Raw genomic sequence first — 22,364 nt, forward strand, 5'->3', positions numbered from 1 at the left:
GTCCGCGTCGTCGCGCACCGGTAGAATATAATTAATTATTATCATTATTCATTATTATCATTATCATATCGTAGGACCCGAGAAGATGAGGCGCCGCCGTTTTCTTTGACGGGCGCGCACGTTATATCTCTATATTGATTATATTATAATATATAATATTGTCGTCATATCATTATTATATTATGATATTATAATAAAACCGTGATCGCTGCTATTCGTTATATTACGCATTTACACGTAGGCGTCATTTCGTTAAATAACAAATAGGTATGTATTTAAAAAAAACGTAAATCTTTTAAACTACCCAGAGCGTGTGTATCCATCGACAAAGCGTGCAGTGGTCACAATTTTGCACAATTGCTTATTCCTCACAAGGACTAGCTTTTTGTATATATATACTATATTACACTATAGGTATATAGATTATAGAAACTATATAATATTATACTATGAGACTATAATATATTACAACTACTATACTTAACTATACTGAATAATTTGTCCTTTGTTCTTCAATGTGTAAATTAAAAATGCATAGGTATATAATGTAGGTAAACACTTAATTAATTAGGAACTATTTGTTTAAATTTAATTTATAACCAATATACTATATAGGTGCCCACTGTGAGGAGATACATCTACAGGCATCCGGCTGACCGACAGTCTTGTAAAGAATACTTTTATTTTGTATTCGGAATACATACTCGAATAAATGATAATTAAGGTATTCAGAATACGTATTCGAATAGTTCTTAAGAAATATATTCAGAATACATATTCGAATACTTCTCATACGGGATACAACACATTGGTGTTTATAAAAATGATCATATCATGGGCCAATATTATATTTCGTACCTAATGTTGTATCACGAAATAATAATTTATTGTTTTTTTTTTTTTGTCGATTTTCGATTTGAACTTTAGATATTGATGCAGAATTGGGAGTTTTTATTTTATTTATACCTAATATAGGGTGACAGGGTGCTGCAAAGGTCATAACATTTTGAAATCATTCAAATATTAAACCACTTAGGTTTTTTTTTTTAAGTGCGTGACCGTCTGACCGTCACAGCTAGTGTACTTACATAATAGGGGACTGCTGTAGGAATCTTATTTTCCCTATACTCTATATAGGATATATATAGTAAGTAAACATTTAGACATATAAGTACAGCTTAATAACTCAAAAACATAAGCCATATCACAGCATCATATAGTAGCATTTACCTATTATATTTTGTACCTTTTCATGTTTTTCTCGTGTTTTACTTTACATATAGACATAATACGATATGTATATTATAATATAATGCTCCAAGTGATTTTATTAATTTTCTCAGGAATACGCGTTGTGTATAGCTTATATATTTTCATCAATAATTAGAATTCTTACACGAAATCATAAACGTTTTGAAGCTTTGCACGCGATGAATCATTTATCTTAAAGACTTTTTTTATGTTGGCGTGTCGGATAGCCCTATAATGAGAGGGCAACACACGCATATGTACATAACTAGTGTTGTAACTGTTCACGATAGTTATGTGTACACCTAATATTATGTGTCTATATTTACATAGAAGCTTGGAAGATATTTTTAAACTGTTACGTAAATTATTATATATTAAACTCCGAGTGAAGAGTGGAATGTATATTGATTTTAGTATTTTACAACAATTTTTTATTTAAATCTATGAACTGCAGTTTTTAGTACCTATATTTTTAGTCCTATAACAAAGTTTTATGTATCATGAAAATCAAGTGTATCAAGTTCTTTGAATAGTTTATTTTTTCATTGACATATCCTCCAAGATATAGAGTCTAAGTGATAATAATTAATACTTATTATGTTCTGCAGCCTAGGGTTATGAAATGGATCCAATAGCTGAACATATTATAATATTATATACGTATTATATTTATGACTATTATTATATACTATTATATTATATATTATATTAACTACCAATAAGTATATTATAATATAATCTTAAAGGTTTCTAAATTAAAAAAAATACCAATATCATCTATACATACAATATATACGTGGGTTATGTATATATCATTATATATTATTATTATTAAACGTAAAAATATATACAGCAGTAATAAGTGTATACCTATGTAATAAATTAAAGCTATCACATTTAGTAAATATAGTGTACTGTATATAGGTATACCTATAATATTTGAGCTTAGTATTAATAAATTATGTCAGGTAGGTACTATATTATACTACTTATACTCACTAGAATAATAATTGTCAAAAGTATCTATATGCATTACAACTCTGATGTCTGATAATACACGTTATAGGACTATAAGATAGGTATTACAATTTTAACTATATTTATATATATATAAATTGGTATATAATATATTATATTAATGTGTTATTATGACGTTTATATCCATATAATTTGTTGTATCTGCCTTGCTAACGCATAACATATATAGCACATTTTACTTCTAGATTAGTCCATTTTATTCTATAATTTTTAATATTATAGTAAATTGACCAATTATCAAATTTAAATTTAAGAATATTATGTTTGAGACACCACAGTATATATTTTTTTTGATATTAAACAATAAGGGTTTCAGTGGCAGAAATTTTTTTTTTTGGACGGGTGTTGAAGATTAATTTTGACAAATTTTATCTGAAAATGATTTATTAGTGAAATTTTTTTTATTACCTAACAATTGTTTAGGACGTTACAAATCCCAAAAAAACCCATGCGTTCTAATACCACTACCCCCCGGATACGCCACTGATTTTATAAAGCATCTTATATGCATTTTAAAATTGTCAACTTGACGCAGACTAAAACGACCTAAGTGGTCGGTTGTCATTGTTCGGTCGAAATTGGTATCGTGTGAGTGGTCAGGATTAAGACATGAGGAAGAACACTGTAGATATCAAATTGAAAGTATAATGGATATCTATTAGTCTTTATTAGAATGAAATACTAATACGAATTACACTCTGTCACTAGGAATGGTTGGTGGACAGACTTGGCTGGCCACCCGGTCGGTGATCGTTGTCACAAACCTGATTTTTCGTTGGACGTCATCAAGACAAGTCGTGGCCTTTCTCATTTACCTCCGGTCCGTACGCGCAGCTGTCTCCCATGGGGTAAGGCGTGGGAGGTCGACTCAGGCGCGCTAATTGTGTCGCGAAGTGGTGGTTGATAGATTAGGTTAGGTACGACGAAGTCCTTGTATTTTGTACTTACAATGTTGACTCTAGCGGATCACGTAAAACTTCTATTCTTATGATATTATTTAATATATATAATTTTTTATTAGACTACATTTTTAATGATATACAGTATGTCTCAGAAGTCCCGTATCACCCTTAGTATCTCCGTGGAAAATCATTATATTTAAATTCAGTTTTATTTACAGTCATAAGTATGGAAATTCAAATTGAATAGCATAGTATTCGATTTGTTTTTTTCAAAAATTCAAAAACTATTAAACAATTTTTTTAAACAAATAAGTTTTTTAAATTTCCAAGATAGTAATTTTGTTGATCGTATTTTTTAAAACTTAAAAAAAAATATTAATATTTAATGATAATTGTTCAAGTTAGAGCTAATTATTATTTTGAATTTCTAAGAATAATTATTATGTTAGGTATCTATGCATACAACATTAGCAAAATACGATTCGCATGTTAATTATTACAATCACTCTGATTTTTCGGCTGAAATTAAAAATAATAATTAGCTCTAACTTGGGAGATTTTCATTAAATTTTAATATTTTTTATTTTTGAACTGTTTTAAAAAATATGATCAACAAAATGGCTATCTTGGAAATTTAATAAACTTATTTGCCTAAAAAAATTTTTTATATTAACAGTTTTTGTTTTGTTTTTGATATAATTTATTTTGAATGTGAGTATTTAATAAAATTTTGTTAAAAAAGACAACGGGTCCCTAAAATGAATGGACTGCGGGACCGCGCCCTCCTGGCTCCTCTTAATCCGGACTTGTTCTTACAATATTCGACATAACTTCTAATGAATCGGTTAGAATGTTGAATTTGTGGTTCAATGGAAAAAAGAGCAGATATTTATTATAATAACGTCTGAAAGATAATTTATTTGTGTCTGTATTTGTTTGTCAGCCTCGTGCATACTGCAAAATATAACATTGAATTGCAATAATAACGAAAACAGTTTTAAAACCTGGTGTCCAATCACAAATAAAATCTTCGAATAACGTTTAGAGCGAAAGTATGTGATAATTTCCGCTCGTCACTTTTATAGTCGAACGACCTTCTGTAGTGAATATAATATATCTATAGGATGTTAACCAATTCGGAGACATTGTTGTTACACACATAAATATATATATATATTAGATATATTATTTTCGTTCCTAAAATTTCCGATTCAATCATGACTCAGCGAATACCGTCTTCTTTAATAGGTCATTGTTCTTGCCTTCTTGCAGGTCTCTCGAATACGTTAAATACGTTTTGGCAATATGACCGCGCGGCGGACGATAAACGACAAGGACCTCAAAACTAATTATTAAGATTTTCCAAATTTTTGATTTTGACCAGAAAACACGTCGTAACGAAAAAAACGTCACAATAACGAATTACGTCATGCGAGTCAATCATTATTGTTATAAGTACCTATATATATATATATCTATATATATATTTTATGCATTTTAATATATACATCTCATCCGGTTTTTGATAAATAAATCATTGGCTAGAATCAGCCGTATTACCGTATAGCCACAGTGTAATAAATAATTATTCCCTTTTCTGACCTCAAGAAAATAAAACGATTGTAGTAATAATAATAATTACAAGGTAAGTTATACATCTGTTTATATAAAGTTAAAAACTGTTAAAACTGTTATATTTTATTAAATAATTTTGTTAAACAATGGTTTGATCAGAATATAACAAATACATACTTACATACGATATATATGATATTCGTCAATCGTCATGGTAATATGTAGGTACTATTGTTTCAAATACGCCTTAAAGAGGAATGGTGGATTTAAATAAAAACATTAAGTACAGTTAAAGTTGCTAATAATATTAATCATTCAATAATTCATACTTATAGCCGAGTTAGATACAATCTATTTAAACTTTAAAATGGTAGGTTGGCATAGGTAAATTATAAAACAAAGAGCTTGTTCTACTACTTTGCGATTTTGTAATGTTGTGTTTATAAGCACTCTCAAATACATTAAGTACCCCACTATACCACGCGTTCCATTGTTTGCTTAAATTATTGTTTTATTATACTTATGCAACTAAACCATATACAATAAAATGCAGCGATAGTATTTAATAAACCATTACAATTATTTTTGACGTGTATTTTCACCCCTCAGTTATATTTTGAATCGAATTATAACACTTGTACTTATTATTGGACTATATAACTACATTGATCGTAAACCCATAAATTGTACAATGAATTACTGATAATATTCCTATATGTTATCACTGGCTTATCGCATACAACAAAAAACATTAAATTATTCACGTAAAATCTAACGGTTTTCAGCATAATATAAATTTGAGAAAAAAAGACGATTGAACAAAATAATTCCGATTTATATTATATTACTTATATTTATTTAACATTAACTAATATTATATGCATACAATTTATACTCTATATTGTATAATATGATTATGATATAATTTTATTAAAATAGGTACCAAAATATATTAATGTAGTACAAACATATAATATAGGTAACACAATATTAATATTTTATTAAATGGTAGGTTTGGCGTATAATGGTCGTATATAGACTTTTATAGTTTCGTGAACTATAGTAAGTATACCAAGGTATTATTAGTTAGTAATATTATATGAACAAAAATGAAGTTCTGACAAAATATATGCCACTGGAAGATATTGGGTATTGATAAGTATTCCTTTCTGTTTTATAATTATACATAATGGTACGTTATTGAATGGATACTCGTCAGTTTATATAAGGAAATAATAATATAGTTACCTAAATTAACTCTCGAAGTTCTTCATTTCAAAATACAATTGTATAATATCATAGTACCTATATATTGTTATGAAGACAATGCCACAGAGTTGAAGTCTAATCCTATACATTATATTTTGTTGGTCCCATAATCCTTACATGGAAATTAGTGTATTTATGATGAACAGGTATAAGCGAATTGAATAGGTACCATATGTTAAACGGTTATTATATTATTATTATAATTATTTTTATTGTTCACGTTAAAAAAATCACCCAATATTTATTTTAGTTGAAAAATAATGTCTCACTTAGGTACGTAATAATATAATATAGCTTAACGTTTAGGCAAACGTTCACGTTCTCATGAATTACCTACAGGCCACATCACAATGTTACGTACTTACCTACTTAGTACTTTTAACAGTGTTCTTTAATTATTAACTTTTCAACCCACTGTCTGCAGAGGGATGTGAATAAATGTTACTGTTAAAAATATTATGTTTTATTATAAATAAATATTATTATTATTATTATTATTATAATTGTATACCTAATTAATGATATTCTGCCGTTTGATATTGATATTGAATTGTTAACAAAAGTAAAAAAAATCTATCAATAATATTATTATAGCGCTGTGTAAATTAACTATATCATATTATTGCGTATTAATTTAGAGTATACATTTTATATACATATTATACCTACATGAGGTTTCACGTTATCGACATTGCGTAATTTTATGATATCCTGCATTTAATATCATAAGATAAAGAATATGCTATATAGGTACCTAGTAGTATATTATAATTTATATAATTATATGATAAACATCGAAATTTGTAATTGTTCCACGGTGTAACGAAACTGCAATACAGTGTAAACTATAATAATTATTCAATAAACTAATGTTGTACCTTCGGGCTTCGGGTAGAGATTGTGTATATAATATTTAAAACAAAGATATAAAAAAAATATTGTTTCTATTGAGTAAACAAGATATTCAGACGTATTCAGAATTTTCGGGTCTGGACGTCAATTTTTTTTGCCACCACCCTCATTTTATAAATGTCAATTTTCGATAAATTAAATTAATTTTTACATGTTTTTAAATTAAATATGATGAATAAACCCAACATAGAAAAATAAACTTATTTTATTATTAATAAGGACCACAGCCTAGGGAGACGATTGGCTAGTTAGTTTATAATAACGAGATTAATAAATAAAAAAAAAAAAATCATCCAACAAGTTTATATAATATTTATTATAAAAATTATAAACACAAATATGGCACGCGCTTGCTAACGGTGACTTGAAAATGATTTGTTATATAGACTTATTAGTGAATCGCCAATTTGATGTCATAAGCAGACTCGTGATGTGGAGGAAACGGTTGGTGGGTCGTCGTTAGTCGTTATAACACTCATTACACATACAATTCTACGACCATTAAATTTGCATTATTGAAATTATATATTAATATATTATAATTTGCGTGTATACCTAGAACCTAGATACATTTTCAAAATACAAGTTAAACCTTGATAAAAAAAAGAGAGAAAAAAATCGTGTATAGAGTAAACTTATAAGTTATTATTAATTGTAAATATAAATCAATATTCGCAAAGGGGTTATAATACACTAAATGAAGATATGATAATATGATATACATTATATTAACAGGCACATCTTTAATTTTTCCCGTTAGATAATATAATTGTTTTATTACCTATAAATTATAATTTAATCTTAGTTTAATTACATCAAAATTAGGTAACCGAATTTGAATAATACCTATTATATGACCATGCACGTACCTATATTGTATTAACTGATAAAATAAAAAATATCTGCAGATGACTAAAAGGTACCTATAAATTAATTATTTTTACACTGATTAACTATAGTTATAACACTGCAGTAATATTTGCAATTATCAAGCAAAGCATAATTATTTTAATATAATATTATATAATATTTTACTTATTCGTCATAAAGTTCACACAGATAAAATACCAATTTGGTGTTTCAGACATAACAAATTTACGTTCCGCATAATCAAAACTGTCTATTACATTAGAGTAAATTGATTAATATAACTATCAAATTTAATTAATAATTTAATTGTTGTTTAATTTAACTGTGTTTTGACGTCTGGTTTTTAATATTTTAATTTCAGAGCGTGATATACGCATACGTAACTATATTATGTTTTAAATGTATACCTATATTATATAGGGTCTCAGTTTAAAATTAAAATATACAAATACCAGACGGACACAGATAAAACTCTCATCTTTAAACTTGAACGGCAAATCAATCAATTATATACTATTCTCGAATCTATGGTTTTAATAATAGTTCACTTTTACTGTTGCGCACAAAACCAATCAATGTATGAGGTCTACTTCTTTGTCGACATATTTTAATATTATTACAACACAAAATCAGTAAGTACGTTATTATTCACAATAATTAATATTGTATTTTAGAAATTAAACTAACATTTATTTTATTTTGTCGGTGATAAAAAATAGTGTATATATATTAGATTATTTTACCACACAAACCAACTAAAAATATTATTTATAATCGTAGATTACCTAAATCATTCACCTGCACAATACATATCATTTTATATAAATTATTAGTATTATGTACATTATCAATCCGTCAATGTAAATAATATTAATATCACAATATTTATATACCTATATGAGGTGTTTCTATGCAAAATGTGTTATCTCCATTTTCAATAAAATCGAGTTATACATCGATTCTTATGGAAAAGATGGCGATAAATCGATTAAAACTGTTATTTTTTGTGAATACGTACTATTTCCCAGCTGAAATTAAGCTTAAACTTTTACTTTTTTTTCAAAACGTGTTATTTCCAATATTTTGGAAATCTATAGATTTTTTTCCAAAACGTTCTATATCCACTTTGCTTCAAAACGTGCTATTTCCTGCACTAAATCACAGGTCATACTTTTCATTTTTTTCAAAAACGTAGTATATCCATAATTTAATTCATAACGTGTTATTTCCATTTTATATTAAAACGTGTTATTACCTGTGTTATTGATATAGCAATTAAACTACATTTAATTTAAAACGTGTTAATACTATAATGGGTTAATCCTTTAAAATTAAAATTATTTCATTAATTCGTATTAAAATATGATGCTGTTTAGTACAAAACCAACAATTATAAATAGAAAATTTTATTAAAATAAAATAAAAAAAATTATATGGTTATAGCTAATCCATATCCTGATATCCACCTGATTGTAATTTTCCGCCAAAGTTCATGATAGCTGCTTTTGGCTTCTTTTTGATATAGTACTAATAGCTGTGTTATCGTGTTAATAATTAAAATACATAATACCATATTTCGGATTATTTCCATGACAAAAATAATATAGGTAGGTACTTTAAAATGTAATTATATTAATTTGTCATGAATATTACCTACCAACTCCTAAGTTATAAAAAAATATTTGAACTATTAGAAGCTATGTTGCAATTTAAGCGAGCCAAGCTTTTGGTGGAAAATATACAATAAGATATATGTATATATATATAGTATGATCTCATAAAGAACCGTGTATGTTCATATACTAAATTTAAATTTAACAAAGCTGTTTTATTGTTATATTGAGTTGAATAAAAATAAATATTTTCCACGTGCTTATTATATCATTTAGTTGTTAATTGTTATCATGATTCATTGCATTTTGTGAAGAATTTAAGTGAAGAATACTCATTAATTCTTACATTTTTTTTGATACATGGTAGGCATATATATTATTATATTTACATATTTTTACTATCATACATTATTATATATTTAGTATGATCTCATGAAGAACCATCTATAATCATATACTAAATTTTAAATGTAACAAGGCTGTTTTATTGTTTTAATAAGTTTGATATAAATAAAAATTTCCCATGTGCTTGTTGTATATCTAAAACATATTCAAACTGTTACGTCTTAATGTAAAATATAGAAAAAAATTATTGTAATATTTTTATAAAATCTACACAAAATTAAAATAATGGAAATAATATGTTTTGAAAAAAACTTACAAAACGAACTATAACCATATTTTTTTCAAAACGTATCATTTCCGGAAATGACACATTTTGCAGAAAATCAAAACAAAAAAACTTTAAAAAAATAATCAAATAATTTAATATTTTTTTATTTCTCAAACAGTTTCCTTTTCTAAAAATAAATGTTTAATTTTTAAAAGTTACCCATAAGTCCTTATACTTGTCCGGTTCGTTTGTAACAGAAAACCACTATTCCGGAAAAAAACAGTTTTTGGAAATAACACGTTTTGCATAAAAATACCTCATATGAGTTATGCTATTATATAGAATTTGTATAAATATACAGAATGTCTGTTCTCATATAAACTTTAGCCACCCTACATCCTATATAATATATATAATATATTATCAGGCTGAATGGATCGAAGATTAGTATCCATCGTGTACATTTTTAAATATTATATAAGTATCAAATTTATCACTTATGCCCTTATTGTTAAATCATCATTTAGATATGGTGTAGTAAATAAAAATTTAAACTGAAATTGAACTAATAAATAAAAGTATCATCATAATCATTTTAAATTTCTATTATTTTTATATAGGTATACCTACTTAATTTGATAAAAATGGCCAGCATCTAAGTGTTTTATTAAATTACAAAACCTAAATGCTGTTTAATAGATACATAATTATTTGCAAAGCATTAAAATATTCTACTATAGTATTATAACGATTTCTCCATGAACACTCAATAAACATATGATGATGCCAGTCGAACTTGGAACAAGTTTATTATTTACAAGAAAAATGCCTAAACACGCACATTCTTTTGATGAATGTATCTATATAATATTAATAATTTATATATAGTTACTGTCCTCCAATTATATATCAACGCTTTCAACAAAAATTGCATAAATAAAGATTCTATTATTTTTATTTAAATTTTTAAATGTATTAAATTAAATACTCCTAATTATTTGAGCTCTGTGGTAGGATCCGCTACCAGCCCCGACTTAGCTCCCCTAGATCTACCCTTATAATACACTACACTAATTGCAAATTTTAATTGGTAAAATATATTTTGTTCTCAGATAAACTGAAAAATCTTCCACAGTTCCAATGTACTGGTCACTTAATGATACGATACGTTGATATGTTATATCTATATAGGTACTGAATTTTGATCGACGATATGATAAAATCACCCTAAGTATTTTCACCCTCCTGAACCTCATATATTTTAATATTTCAATAAATACGAAATCAATAATAACTCATTCAGTATTATGTATTATATTATTACTGTTTCAATATTTAAAATACACGCGAGCGGTCCGAGAGCGAGAAGAAAAAGAGCATATAGTTATATATTATGTATATAGGTTAGATAAAAATGTAAAATATATATGGTTGTGATATGAGGTTTTTCGATAATTGGTACTATATAATAATTATACATAGGCATCAGGCTGGTTGTAAGACAAATTATTTCGTCAATGGCGCAAATCACACACAGACTACTACTCTGTTCTTAATGTACCTATAGTATATTGCGTGCGACGATCAGCGGTATTGTTCTTTTTATCGGGTATAGCCATATAGATATAGGTACAACGTATAGTATCCAGTATACAATGATATTGATAGGTGTAAAAATATATACAATTTAGGTGGTGATAATATACGTTCGCGTAAAAAAGAATGTAAACATTTATTCCCATGGACAGTAGAAAAAAAAGTAAGAAGCTTGGCATCCACACTATCATCGACTGCAACAGCAACTGCGGGAGCAGGCGGAGCAGCAGATTAGACGGGTGTTGGGATCGTAAATTAATTAAAAGATTCTTTCAAGTCTGGTCTCGGTGAGGTAGGTTTATAATACGCATCAAGTGTAATAAAAAAAAAAAGTAATAATAATAATAACAAAATAAACAAAAAAAAAAAACAATATCATATATATATAATATTATGTGCAAAAAATGGCTGTCGTCACCACTGTGTATATAGTTGTACCTATATACATATAATTTATATATAATATATATACAACATATTATATACCCAACTCCATAAGCTCGTGGCAGCGGCGGCGACTATAATATATAATACATAAGAATGATGCCCTTAACCTTGGCGCGAGTATCACACGATAATAATAATAATAATAATAATCGCTGCGTTGTCGTGTAAGTAGGTACCTCTATAATACGTCTTCTTCTTCTAATAATATACAATGCGCGTATCGTGTCCGTATCCTGGCATATAGTGCAGAGTGCGTGCGCCGGCGACCGAGTGGGTACGATACGACACGACGGCCCGAAGACGCCCCCGCCCGCCCCCCGCCAACCAAGTGTTGGGTGTATCTGCTGCGGGCCGGGCCGGCGCTCAACCCGCCGACGACGCCGACGCCGCCGCCGCTGCGGAATACGACGACGACGACGACCAACTACTCCGACCGCGGTCTGTCTCTCTCCGTCTAACCATAACGGCGGTCCATGTACACCGCGCAGCGCTCCCGTATAACACACGGTAGTGAGTTGTTATCGCCGGTCCGCCGCCGCCGCCGCCGTCAGCTTCAACCCCACGTGAACGTTTTGGCGCGCGACTGTCGAACCCGGCGCGATCGCCGAAACGCGAATAAAATATAAATAATTCTATAGGTACCTGCCGATACTATACTATACCGATTCGTATTTCATTATTATTTTAACAGAATTCGTACGGCGCAATAATAACGCAATATTGTCTTCATTAATAATATCATCATCTTCTCGTCGTCTGCGTAACCGTGTCGACCGCGCGTCTCGCCCGTTCGCGTTTCGCGTGTCCGTCTCCAAACGCGTTCGCCGGGCCCGCGCCGTGCGCTAGACGAGCGGCCGGGACGAGTCGTTTGTTTAATGTATCCGTGGTATCCGAGGGATACGGCCGAAGTGCAGGTGTGCGCCACAGGACCGCAGTCGTCCGGCAGCCCGACGTCCGCCACGTCGCCGGCCATCAAGAGCGAAAGCGGTTCGGCGTACGGCGACTGCATGGATTACGCATTGCATGCAAAGGTGAGCCACGTCCGTTTTTGTTAGGTACCTCTATATAATATTAGGTATGCACTTGTCACTTAACCGGTGACCATTGGCTAGGTGTGGTGTACGATCGTTCTTGTCGATGTATACATGCGACCGTCACAGTTGTGCTGAATTTACATACCTGTGTATGTGCTTTGTGACCACACGGTTACGAGCTCGAAATCACCCGGAGCGTACGTAGAGTGAAAAAGAAAACAATTTATGTTTATTATTTTCGATTATTCGTAAAATGTTCAACGACAACAGTGGACTTGTACACAGTTCAAACCACATATAATAAAAGAATGGATAGGTCATGATATCTTATCACTGCACGTGCATGAACGTTACAAGAGGCCTTATGATAAAATAATGATAAAACCTCTTGCTAGCGTGAGAAGCACTATATAAAATCAGCCAGTCTCTCATCCACAATCCGGTACGCAAACCTCTCGTACATTAATATCGGAATGACCTATCCATTATTTTATTATCTATGGTTCAAACTCACGAAACAGTTTTTTTTTTTTTTTTTTAATAAATTATCTCCTACAATAACGTAATTTTAGAAAACTGCGATCAACACTATCATGAAAAGTGTGAAGGAATGATTATTATAAGTTAGGTGAAAGGAGAGAGGGAGACTTAATTCAAACAACTCAAAAATATTTTTGGGACTCTGGGTGTACATTTTAAATACAGATGCACGTACGACTATATTATAGGGAGTTTATTGTTGCAATTGCACTTCAGATGTATCTATAATTGCTCTCAAAACATTTTAAGTCGTTGCACTTGTTCATTTTTGGTGTTGATGGACCAATAATTTACTCTCGATTCCTTTTATTTGTGCGATAGATATTTGCAATAAATAATAGCAGTTAGTCATTTAAATTTAAAATATTATGTAAAAATAATATTTATTATAGGTATTCAGTACAACTTCAGTTACTATTTTCAAATAAAAACATACAATAATATGAACATTTCACTTATTATAAACATAGTAAAAATAAAATATGACTATAATCTCGACTATAATTGTATCATCATCGTTGTCCCCATTTTATCTCAAATAGTATTCCCGCTGCAGTGTAACGAACCGATTAGGCCGATAAATATATTTATAGCTGGCGATAATGAACATTTGATTTCGTCTGTATAGGTGTCACTCAAATTCATAATTGTATAATATTATGTTGGTTGCCTATAAGGACGTTTCATAAAAGTCCCAATACTACAAATCAGGTATTAATATATTTTAAATAAGTAGGTACAATAACTTTAAAAAAAAAAAAATTTAACCAGTCACTTAATAATCAGTTGACCAATATAATATAAGTTTCCAATTGTCAATTGTTTTAATATACGTAGCTTATTTAATATATAACGTAAATGACAATTAAATGTCGATGGATCAACATTAGAAAAAAACATATTTTTCTGTATACCTGAAAGTAAAACTAAAATGTGAACACAATATTGGTTTACTGACCGTTCAATATATGTAATACGATTGGTATAATACTGGCAGTAATATAATATATAAGAACTAAGAAGCGCAATTGATACACTACAATCCTAAATTACAAGTTTTGTATTTGGCGCCACGCTGGTCCATGCTCATTATATATTATTATATATGCTAGCCTCGGTTCCTCCAAAATTATCAATGAAAAATATAACCCATTACTCGTTTACTTAATACCACCTTCTTCATTCAACCCCTCTCGCGAGGAAGTCGATATTTGTACTTAGGTACCGACTTATTTACCCGCCTTCTAATTTATATGTGATCTAGAACAAATAATATAATGTCATCGCCTCTGCACCTAATATCATATAACCCGCCCTCGAGGCCGACCTCACATGACCGTGGTTGATGTTGCGGCAGAGACACTAATTTCAGGCCTTCCACATAATATATAAAGGGATAATATGAAAACAACAATTATGTATTTTAAACGTTTATACCATTCGTCATGCAGGGATACAATGGCGTATAGCAGTGCCGCAACTACCGCAGGTGCAGGCGGTACAAGGCACCGCCTGATGGGCCTCACGAGTATTTATGGGGGGCCTCGAATTTTCCATGACCATACATAATATTATAAAACAATTGTAAAATCAAATAAAAGAATTCAATAATTATGAATTTTGTATTTTCGTGTATATATATAGGTCCTATTTCATTGGCTCAACAATACCTATGTATTTATTTCTATAAATAGGCATATTGTTTATTAACAGTCCGGTAACTGTGTCAATAAAAAGTTTTGATAATATAAAGATTGCAATTGCGTTTTTATTTTTAGATTCTGTGTGGAGCGATAAATGAGTTGGTTGTACAATGATGTGTGTGTGTTTTTTTTTGTGTCTGTATACACGATTAGAAGTTGAAATAATGCTTATTTTTCAATTTCAGTATCTTGTTCGATGGGAAAGTGAATCTAATCTAGTTGGTACTTTTGGGAGATCAAAATTAAAAATTTCCCAGTAGTTTTCAAAAGCGCCGCGAAAAACAAATGAAAAATTAAGGGAAAACGGGAATTTTTCCGCAAAATCGATTTTCTGTATCCCTAAAACAAATGACCTTATATACATGCAATTTTCACTGGTTGTTTATATTTGGATTTTCTATACACGATAACATTTTCAAAATATTTTGATTTGTTTTGAACTGTTTACGGACATTCTCAGTTTCCAATTTTATTAGTTTTTTATCTATGTATGTCAATAAAACTTTATTAGTTGGGTAAAAATACTATATATATTATTATATAGGTAGTGCTTGAGCCCGATGCAAGGAGCGCGTCAGCCGCATCTATATTATTAAGTTGGCTATTATACACTGCTAAATTATATCTATTATATTGTTATTATATATTATATACATTCAGTCGTTGTTTTTACACACTCGTTAAAATATTATATTATTCAATTCACCACAATTTATAAAAGTGGTCTGGATGAAATAGTTTTTTTTTCATACAATGTGTGATGAAGGTGTATTGTATAAACTATAGGTATATATAGGTAGTTCATAATAAGTGGTTTCCTCATCTGTCGCCTATTACTTATACGACAGAAATTAAATAATCATGGATTATTTCATACAAAAGTCACAGAAACTTTAACGACTAAAAAGACTTAGAATAGGTACTTACTGAATAATATTATGAAAACATATTAGTTATTATTATTATTTAGTATGTTCAAACTCATATTATCGCTCATTATAATATTTTATTATCATAAAGGTAATTAGAGGAGATGAGCGCACATCGATCATTCTCATCGGTCATCATCATACAATTTTATATTATAGTCCATAAGTTATATACACAATACACATTTATTATAGGTTTGTATATAATATTTCTTATAATTTAGTACAAGTAAGGAGTTTAGTTCTAAGAAAGAGTGAATGTAAGTTCTTATACAGTTTGATATGGCAGGTAAAAGTAAGTCATATAAGTTTGTTCCTACTCTCTTCATGAGTATTTGTGAGATAATATATATTTTTTTTTGATTCATAATCAGACAAATATTTTCTTTTATAGAAATTTGTTTTTCTTCCAATTTTCGGGGTAGGTTACAGTTTGACGTTCATATGTAATATTTAATAGATAAAAATTATTCTGTATAGTGTGTAGAAATTAAAATCTTACCGGGCATCTTACCTAATTTTTGTCACTTTGTACAACCTAAGCTAATGTATACTTTAATGCTAGATTCGTGTATGAACGTAGGTACTATATTAATTCCTAATATTCTAATAAAATGAATAACGATAATATATGGTAAATACTGTTATTGTCTATAAGAGTGCAACAACATTTAATTTACAAGCAAATCCTTAAAGATCTTTAATCTTATGAATATTCTTTATAGACAATAAAATTCAGAATATGATCGTAGTTCAATTACGATTATACACAGTTTTAGTATTTATTTAACTTAAAAATGAGTGATTGGGTTAATATCATATATTATAAAATATAAGTAGGCATTCAAATTTAAGTGTTTTAACTAACATGATAATTCTATAGTGTATAATGCATATTTATAGTAAGCTACACACTCAAAAGAAATAACTGCATGCTGATATTTTTTTCTCTAAATAAGCATAGCTTTATATTAAAGTAATGTAGTTATCTATAATTAATGAGATTCGATCATATCGTAAATAACCACCATCGAGATTTAATACGTTAGAAATAATGTGCACTTATTACTAATTTTTTTTTTTAATGAATATAATAATATGTCGCGTTACATAATGAAAATAATTTTAAAGCATTACACACTACTTTTAATGAAATATTAGGGTATATTATGTAGAAATGTATCATCTATCATGTTATTTTATATTCAGTTTTGTTTATGTTGATTTGTAATATTTTAAAGATTAATCAAGAATTTTATTGATGATAACTGTAATATAGTTATCAAATAGAACATATTATTATGATCTATTTATGTAATCAACTATAGGTAATATTTCAGTATAAGAAAATTGAAAAGTGTAACTATTATGTGTAATTTGGTATTAGAACAAATGTATAATACTGTATTATTTAGGGAACTTGAGCCTTGGGCAGTCTGCAGACACTAATCTGAAACAACTGTTTAGGTTACAAATAGATAAGTTTCAATTGTATTATTGTTTATTTGCAATGAGAAAATTTGGCCACACTCCGTGAACCTCCGTGAATTTTTTTATAGGTTATTCAATTGCTTCTCAATTTCAAAAAAATAATATCATTCACTTGATTTGTCTCCTATTTTACGTTCTTGTACAGGAATCACATTTGATGGATTTAATTGATCGATTTCTAATTTGAATATCAAAAATACGTTTTTTTTTAAATTAAAAACAATTATGAACGTATACGATGGTTAAGCCAAAAGGATATTAGTCCACCCTTACACTACAGGAAAAATGAATACATTCAATTAATTGAATACCTAGTATGTCAATGTCGATTGTTATAAAAAATATGATTTTGTAATTAATAATAATTTAAACTATAGAAATTTGTTTACTTTATATAAACTGAACCAGCACATGTAATATACTTATATACATATACTAAATTTTTCTACAAAAAATAGTAAATGATTTAAAATGTTAAAATAAAATAACAAATTTAGGAAATGTATATCTTTATTGGATGCCTAGGTACTTATTAGATATTATGAATTTATTAATGTACATACTGTATCGTCAAAATTGTTTAGTGATCATATTGTAATGAAACTCCCAACGGACGAAGACAAAACTCCGTATGGATATATAATTATAATTTGTTCAATAATACAAATTGTCTCCTGCGGTCGTAACATTCATATTGAGTTTTAAATTAAAAATTATAAAATATTGAGTATTTACCTTTAAATAACCTTAACAGACTACTGACATTTGACGACCATTTCTTAAGCCTGGTACCTATATATAGGAAAATTGTATTAGGAAAATATATATACATACATAAAATACCTACTTGGTAACCAGCTGTGTGACACTATATATAAAAGTTATACCTACATTTGTGTTATACTTTTATATATTTGTGAGATTTTAATAGTTATTATAAGATAATAATTTTTCTTTATATTAATACATTTTAGTTAAAAATTCAAATGCATTTATAATTTATAAGATGGTCATTCATGATGGATTGTTCACAATTATTGTTAACTTAAATTTAGTGAAACTGCCAATTATGTAAATTAATACAATTCAGTTACATATGTATAATCACTGTTGACATATTAACTCGTCTAAGCATAGTAATAATAATTTATTATAATAACAAATATTATAAAGAGATAACGAAAATGATTATTACCCCGGAGTTGACCTGCCGGATGATCATTAACACCAATTTAATAAGGTCTGTCTATAGACTGATCACAGCCGGCAAATTGTATATTGTACATCCATCGGTATTATCTATAAATCGTTTTATAGACCTTCTCTATATGTCTATTGTCATACTTTGTATGCTGTTGAGCTTTGGGCGTTTGAAAACACGTAACAAAGAAACGTTTAGAGGAGTGGACGGTTAACAAAAACCAGTTAATTACAAAATGAGAAAAACGTATTTTTTTTTTTAATTCCGATTTTGATCTCATCTGAATGCCTTTTAGGCTTATTGCTGTCGACTAGATGCTGTATTTTTTTTTTTTATCGGTAGCGTATTGAGATTTTATAAATAAGCTTAAAAACCCATCGATTCAGTCACCCTTATTATAACATTTAAACTTGACAACTTTAAACTTAAAATGGGACCACAAATCTGTGACACGTTATTTAGGTATAATAATGTTAAGTGGTGACAAACAAATGAAATTACCGATTTACTAGAATTAAAATATAGTTAATCGATACCTAATTCTATTGGAAATCACAACAAAGTCAATGAACGTAAAACTATTCAAACTTAACACAGTAACACTAAATAAAAATAACATCAACACGCCACTTATTCCAATTGGGTATTGATTTTTAAATGCTTATATATAGATTGTATCATATAATGATTTATATAGGTTAAAATGTACCAGATTTTATTCAAACGAATTTTACACACCATTAATTAATATCGATATTTGTTTGTTGCTATAAGACTATAATTATGTAATTTCAAACACAATAAATTATAAAAACACAAGTATTAATGTCTGACACGGGAGACGAATATATATATATATAGACTTATCCTTTATAGTTGTATGTATAAGCTACAAATGCGCCTAGTATATGTACGTGGTTGAACATATGAATTATTGTAGGCAACTTAAATGACCTCAATTATTATAATTTTGTATTCTAAAATGTACAAGTGTTTAAAAATATTAAACCATTGTTATTTATTGATTACTCAAATAGGTAAATTTACCGCTATCAATATAGGTACTTGTAAAATTAACTCAAGCGTAGTAAACTTACTGAATTTTTAATATATTATATAATACATACTCGAGTTTGAGTTCAACTAAAAAAATAAGATTGATTTGATTCACTGTATTATATTATGTTTACAATTTCTGTAGGCAATAGTATACGATAATTTTATTAATAAATCATTTAAATATAACGACTAAGATGTTATACCTACTTAAGATAAGTTCTGATTATTTTTGTACGTAAATATGAATTATTATACAACTATACATAAGCAAGGAGTCCAGGGTTGGTGTGTTATGTCGTTTAGGAATCTACAATTTTTTTTTTTTTTTTATTTAAACCATTTTATTCTGTTTTAAATATAAGCTGTTTGGATTTTAAATTGATTTAAACAGTATTTCAAACGAAGTTTATTTTAGATATTAAGTGGAGGGGTGAATGTCTTTATTTTTTTACAATGATGGGTGGTATTTTTTTGTTTAAACGTTATTTTAGTAGCAGTAAAAAGATTCAACTTTCAACTTTGAGGATGGTTTTTTATAAAAAAATTTGATATAGTTGGTATTTTTGGAAAGTTAATATTTAAAAGTTTTGAGTACTTATCTGTTGTATCAAAATAATTAGAAAGATTAGAATTTTTTTCTAAGTTAATAAGCTTGAAAATTTGGTACGTGTTATTTTCTTATAAATTAATAATGTGATAAAATATTATATATTTAGAATAATTATAAAATATTACAAGCACGTATATTGTATGTAGTATTATAATACAATATTATTATTATTATTCGATATTGACTTCAGTTAGACCAATTGAAAAATGTGTATATTATATAAAAATATACCTACTCATTTCATGAGAGATAAAATTGTATTTTAATTTTTAATCTAACAATACTAATTTTTCATTGCAAAAATGTGTGTAATACCACTAATACCAATATATTAAATTTAATATGTACTTTAATAAAATAAAAATGGAACATATAATATTAAAACAAATATAAGTATATGCTATACTTTTCATCACATAATTAAATTAAAGTTGTATATTTCAATAAACATAAACCTTTTAATCGTAGATAAAAAAAACAATCAATTATTATTAATTTAGTTGTAATTTAAAATGTTTTTTTTTACATATCTATCATATATTATATTTGGTTGAAGTCAATTTAAGTTAATTTTTTTTTCACAACAAAATTATCTATGAATTTTTTTCTAATGAATATTTATATAGTTGAAGATCATTATTTCCAATATTATCGGTCATTGACGTATGTGACTAACCTTAGAGAGTGCGACATTTGGGAAATTACACAGCATCAATACATCAGTACATAGTAGTGAGTGCTCAAGTCTCCCTGCAGGATCACATAAAATTGATTTCCAATATACGTTGACATAGACTCTGATAACCTTTAAGTCGGCAAGTTTATATGTGCATCACGCAGAACGGCAGGTTTTAAAATGAAAATCGATATTACGTATAAATAACCTTTTAAACCTTTCTGTATAGTTCGTGCAGTAAATCATGTAATATACAGTCAATGTCGTTTATAATTTGATAACGTAACAGGTCTTTTTTTTATCTATATCACCTCCTACTCATTGACAATTTTCTGATTTGCATGCGACTACAAAATATTAATAAAAAAAATTGTCATTTGTTTTTCATTTTACTGAATAGTATAGCGTGTGTGCTCATATGTGTTTTTTTTTAATTTTGAAAATCGTTCTGCTATTTTGGCATGGATACTTTTTTTGATGACTGGACTAACGTGAGTAATATACCATTATTGTATAATATACTATAAATACATCATATTTAATGCATGATCAACGATGAATAAATGGCTAAGTAGACAAATTATTCTATTAAAAAACACAGAAATAACTGAATCATTTTTATAAGTTCTCTTTACGGGTACACAATGTAGGCAAATTATTTCTTAGATGTATTTCTGATACAGAAAGAAGAAGATAATATAATAATATGTTCTACTCATGTTTTAAGCGTCGTATAATGCTAACAAGTATATTTATCAATTTTTTCGCGTAATGAAACCTACAATGATGTTTTAAAAGAAGCAGGAACTATTTCTCAGTTATTGAGTATATTCAAGTCCAAGTGGACAGGAAATCGCAATAATTCTACGAGTTGCGCATGATTAGAGACACAAACAAGCGAGTTTATATTGGGTTTTACATAATAATTTATTAAAAATTGTAAAATTAGTATAAAACACCTGTAATTTTAAATTGTTATTATGTTTTTTATCAAAAACAAGTTATATTTTTTGTAAAATCATTTCAATATCATAT

The 22,364-nt window shown here is 28.3% G+C and overlaps 1 protein-coding gene across 4 annotated transcripts in view; it reads left to right on the top strand.

The window, feature by feature from the left end:
- The first annotated feature begins 12,531 nt into the window (after positions 1 to 12,531).
- The window catches only part of LOC100165100 (zinc finger protein rotund), a 158,318-nt gene continuing 148,485 nt past the window's right edge, over positions 12,532 to 22,364 (top strand). For 2 of the 4 annotated variants that reach the window (XM_016808350.2, XM_029488289.1), the window contains exon 1: positions 12,532 to 13,117. In XM_016808350.2, the coding sequence (XP_016663839.1) occupies positions 12,962 to 13,117 (156 nt within the window). In that variant the 5' untranslated portion in view covers positions 12,532 to 12,961. Of the gene's footprint in view, positions 13,118 to 21,747; positions 21,821 to 22,364 lie in introns of those variants that run through there. The other 2 variants (XM_016808352.2, XM_016808351.2) reach the window with 2 other exon arrangements.

Source organism: Acyrthosiphon pisum, chromosome A1, assembly GCF_005508785.2.
Source record: "Acyrthosiphon pisum isolate AL4f chromosome A1, pea_aphid_22Mar2018_4r6ur, whole genome shotgun sequence".
Taxonomy (NCBI): domain Eukaryota; kingdom Metazoa; phylum Arthropoda; class Insecta; order Hemiptera; family Aphididae; genus Acyrthosiphon; species Acyrthosiphon pisum.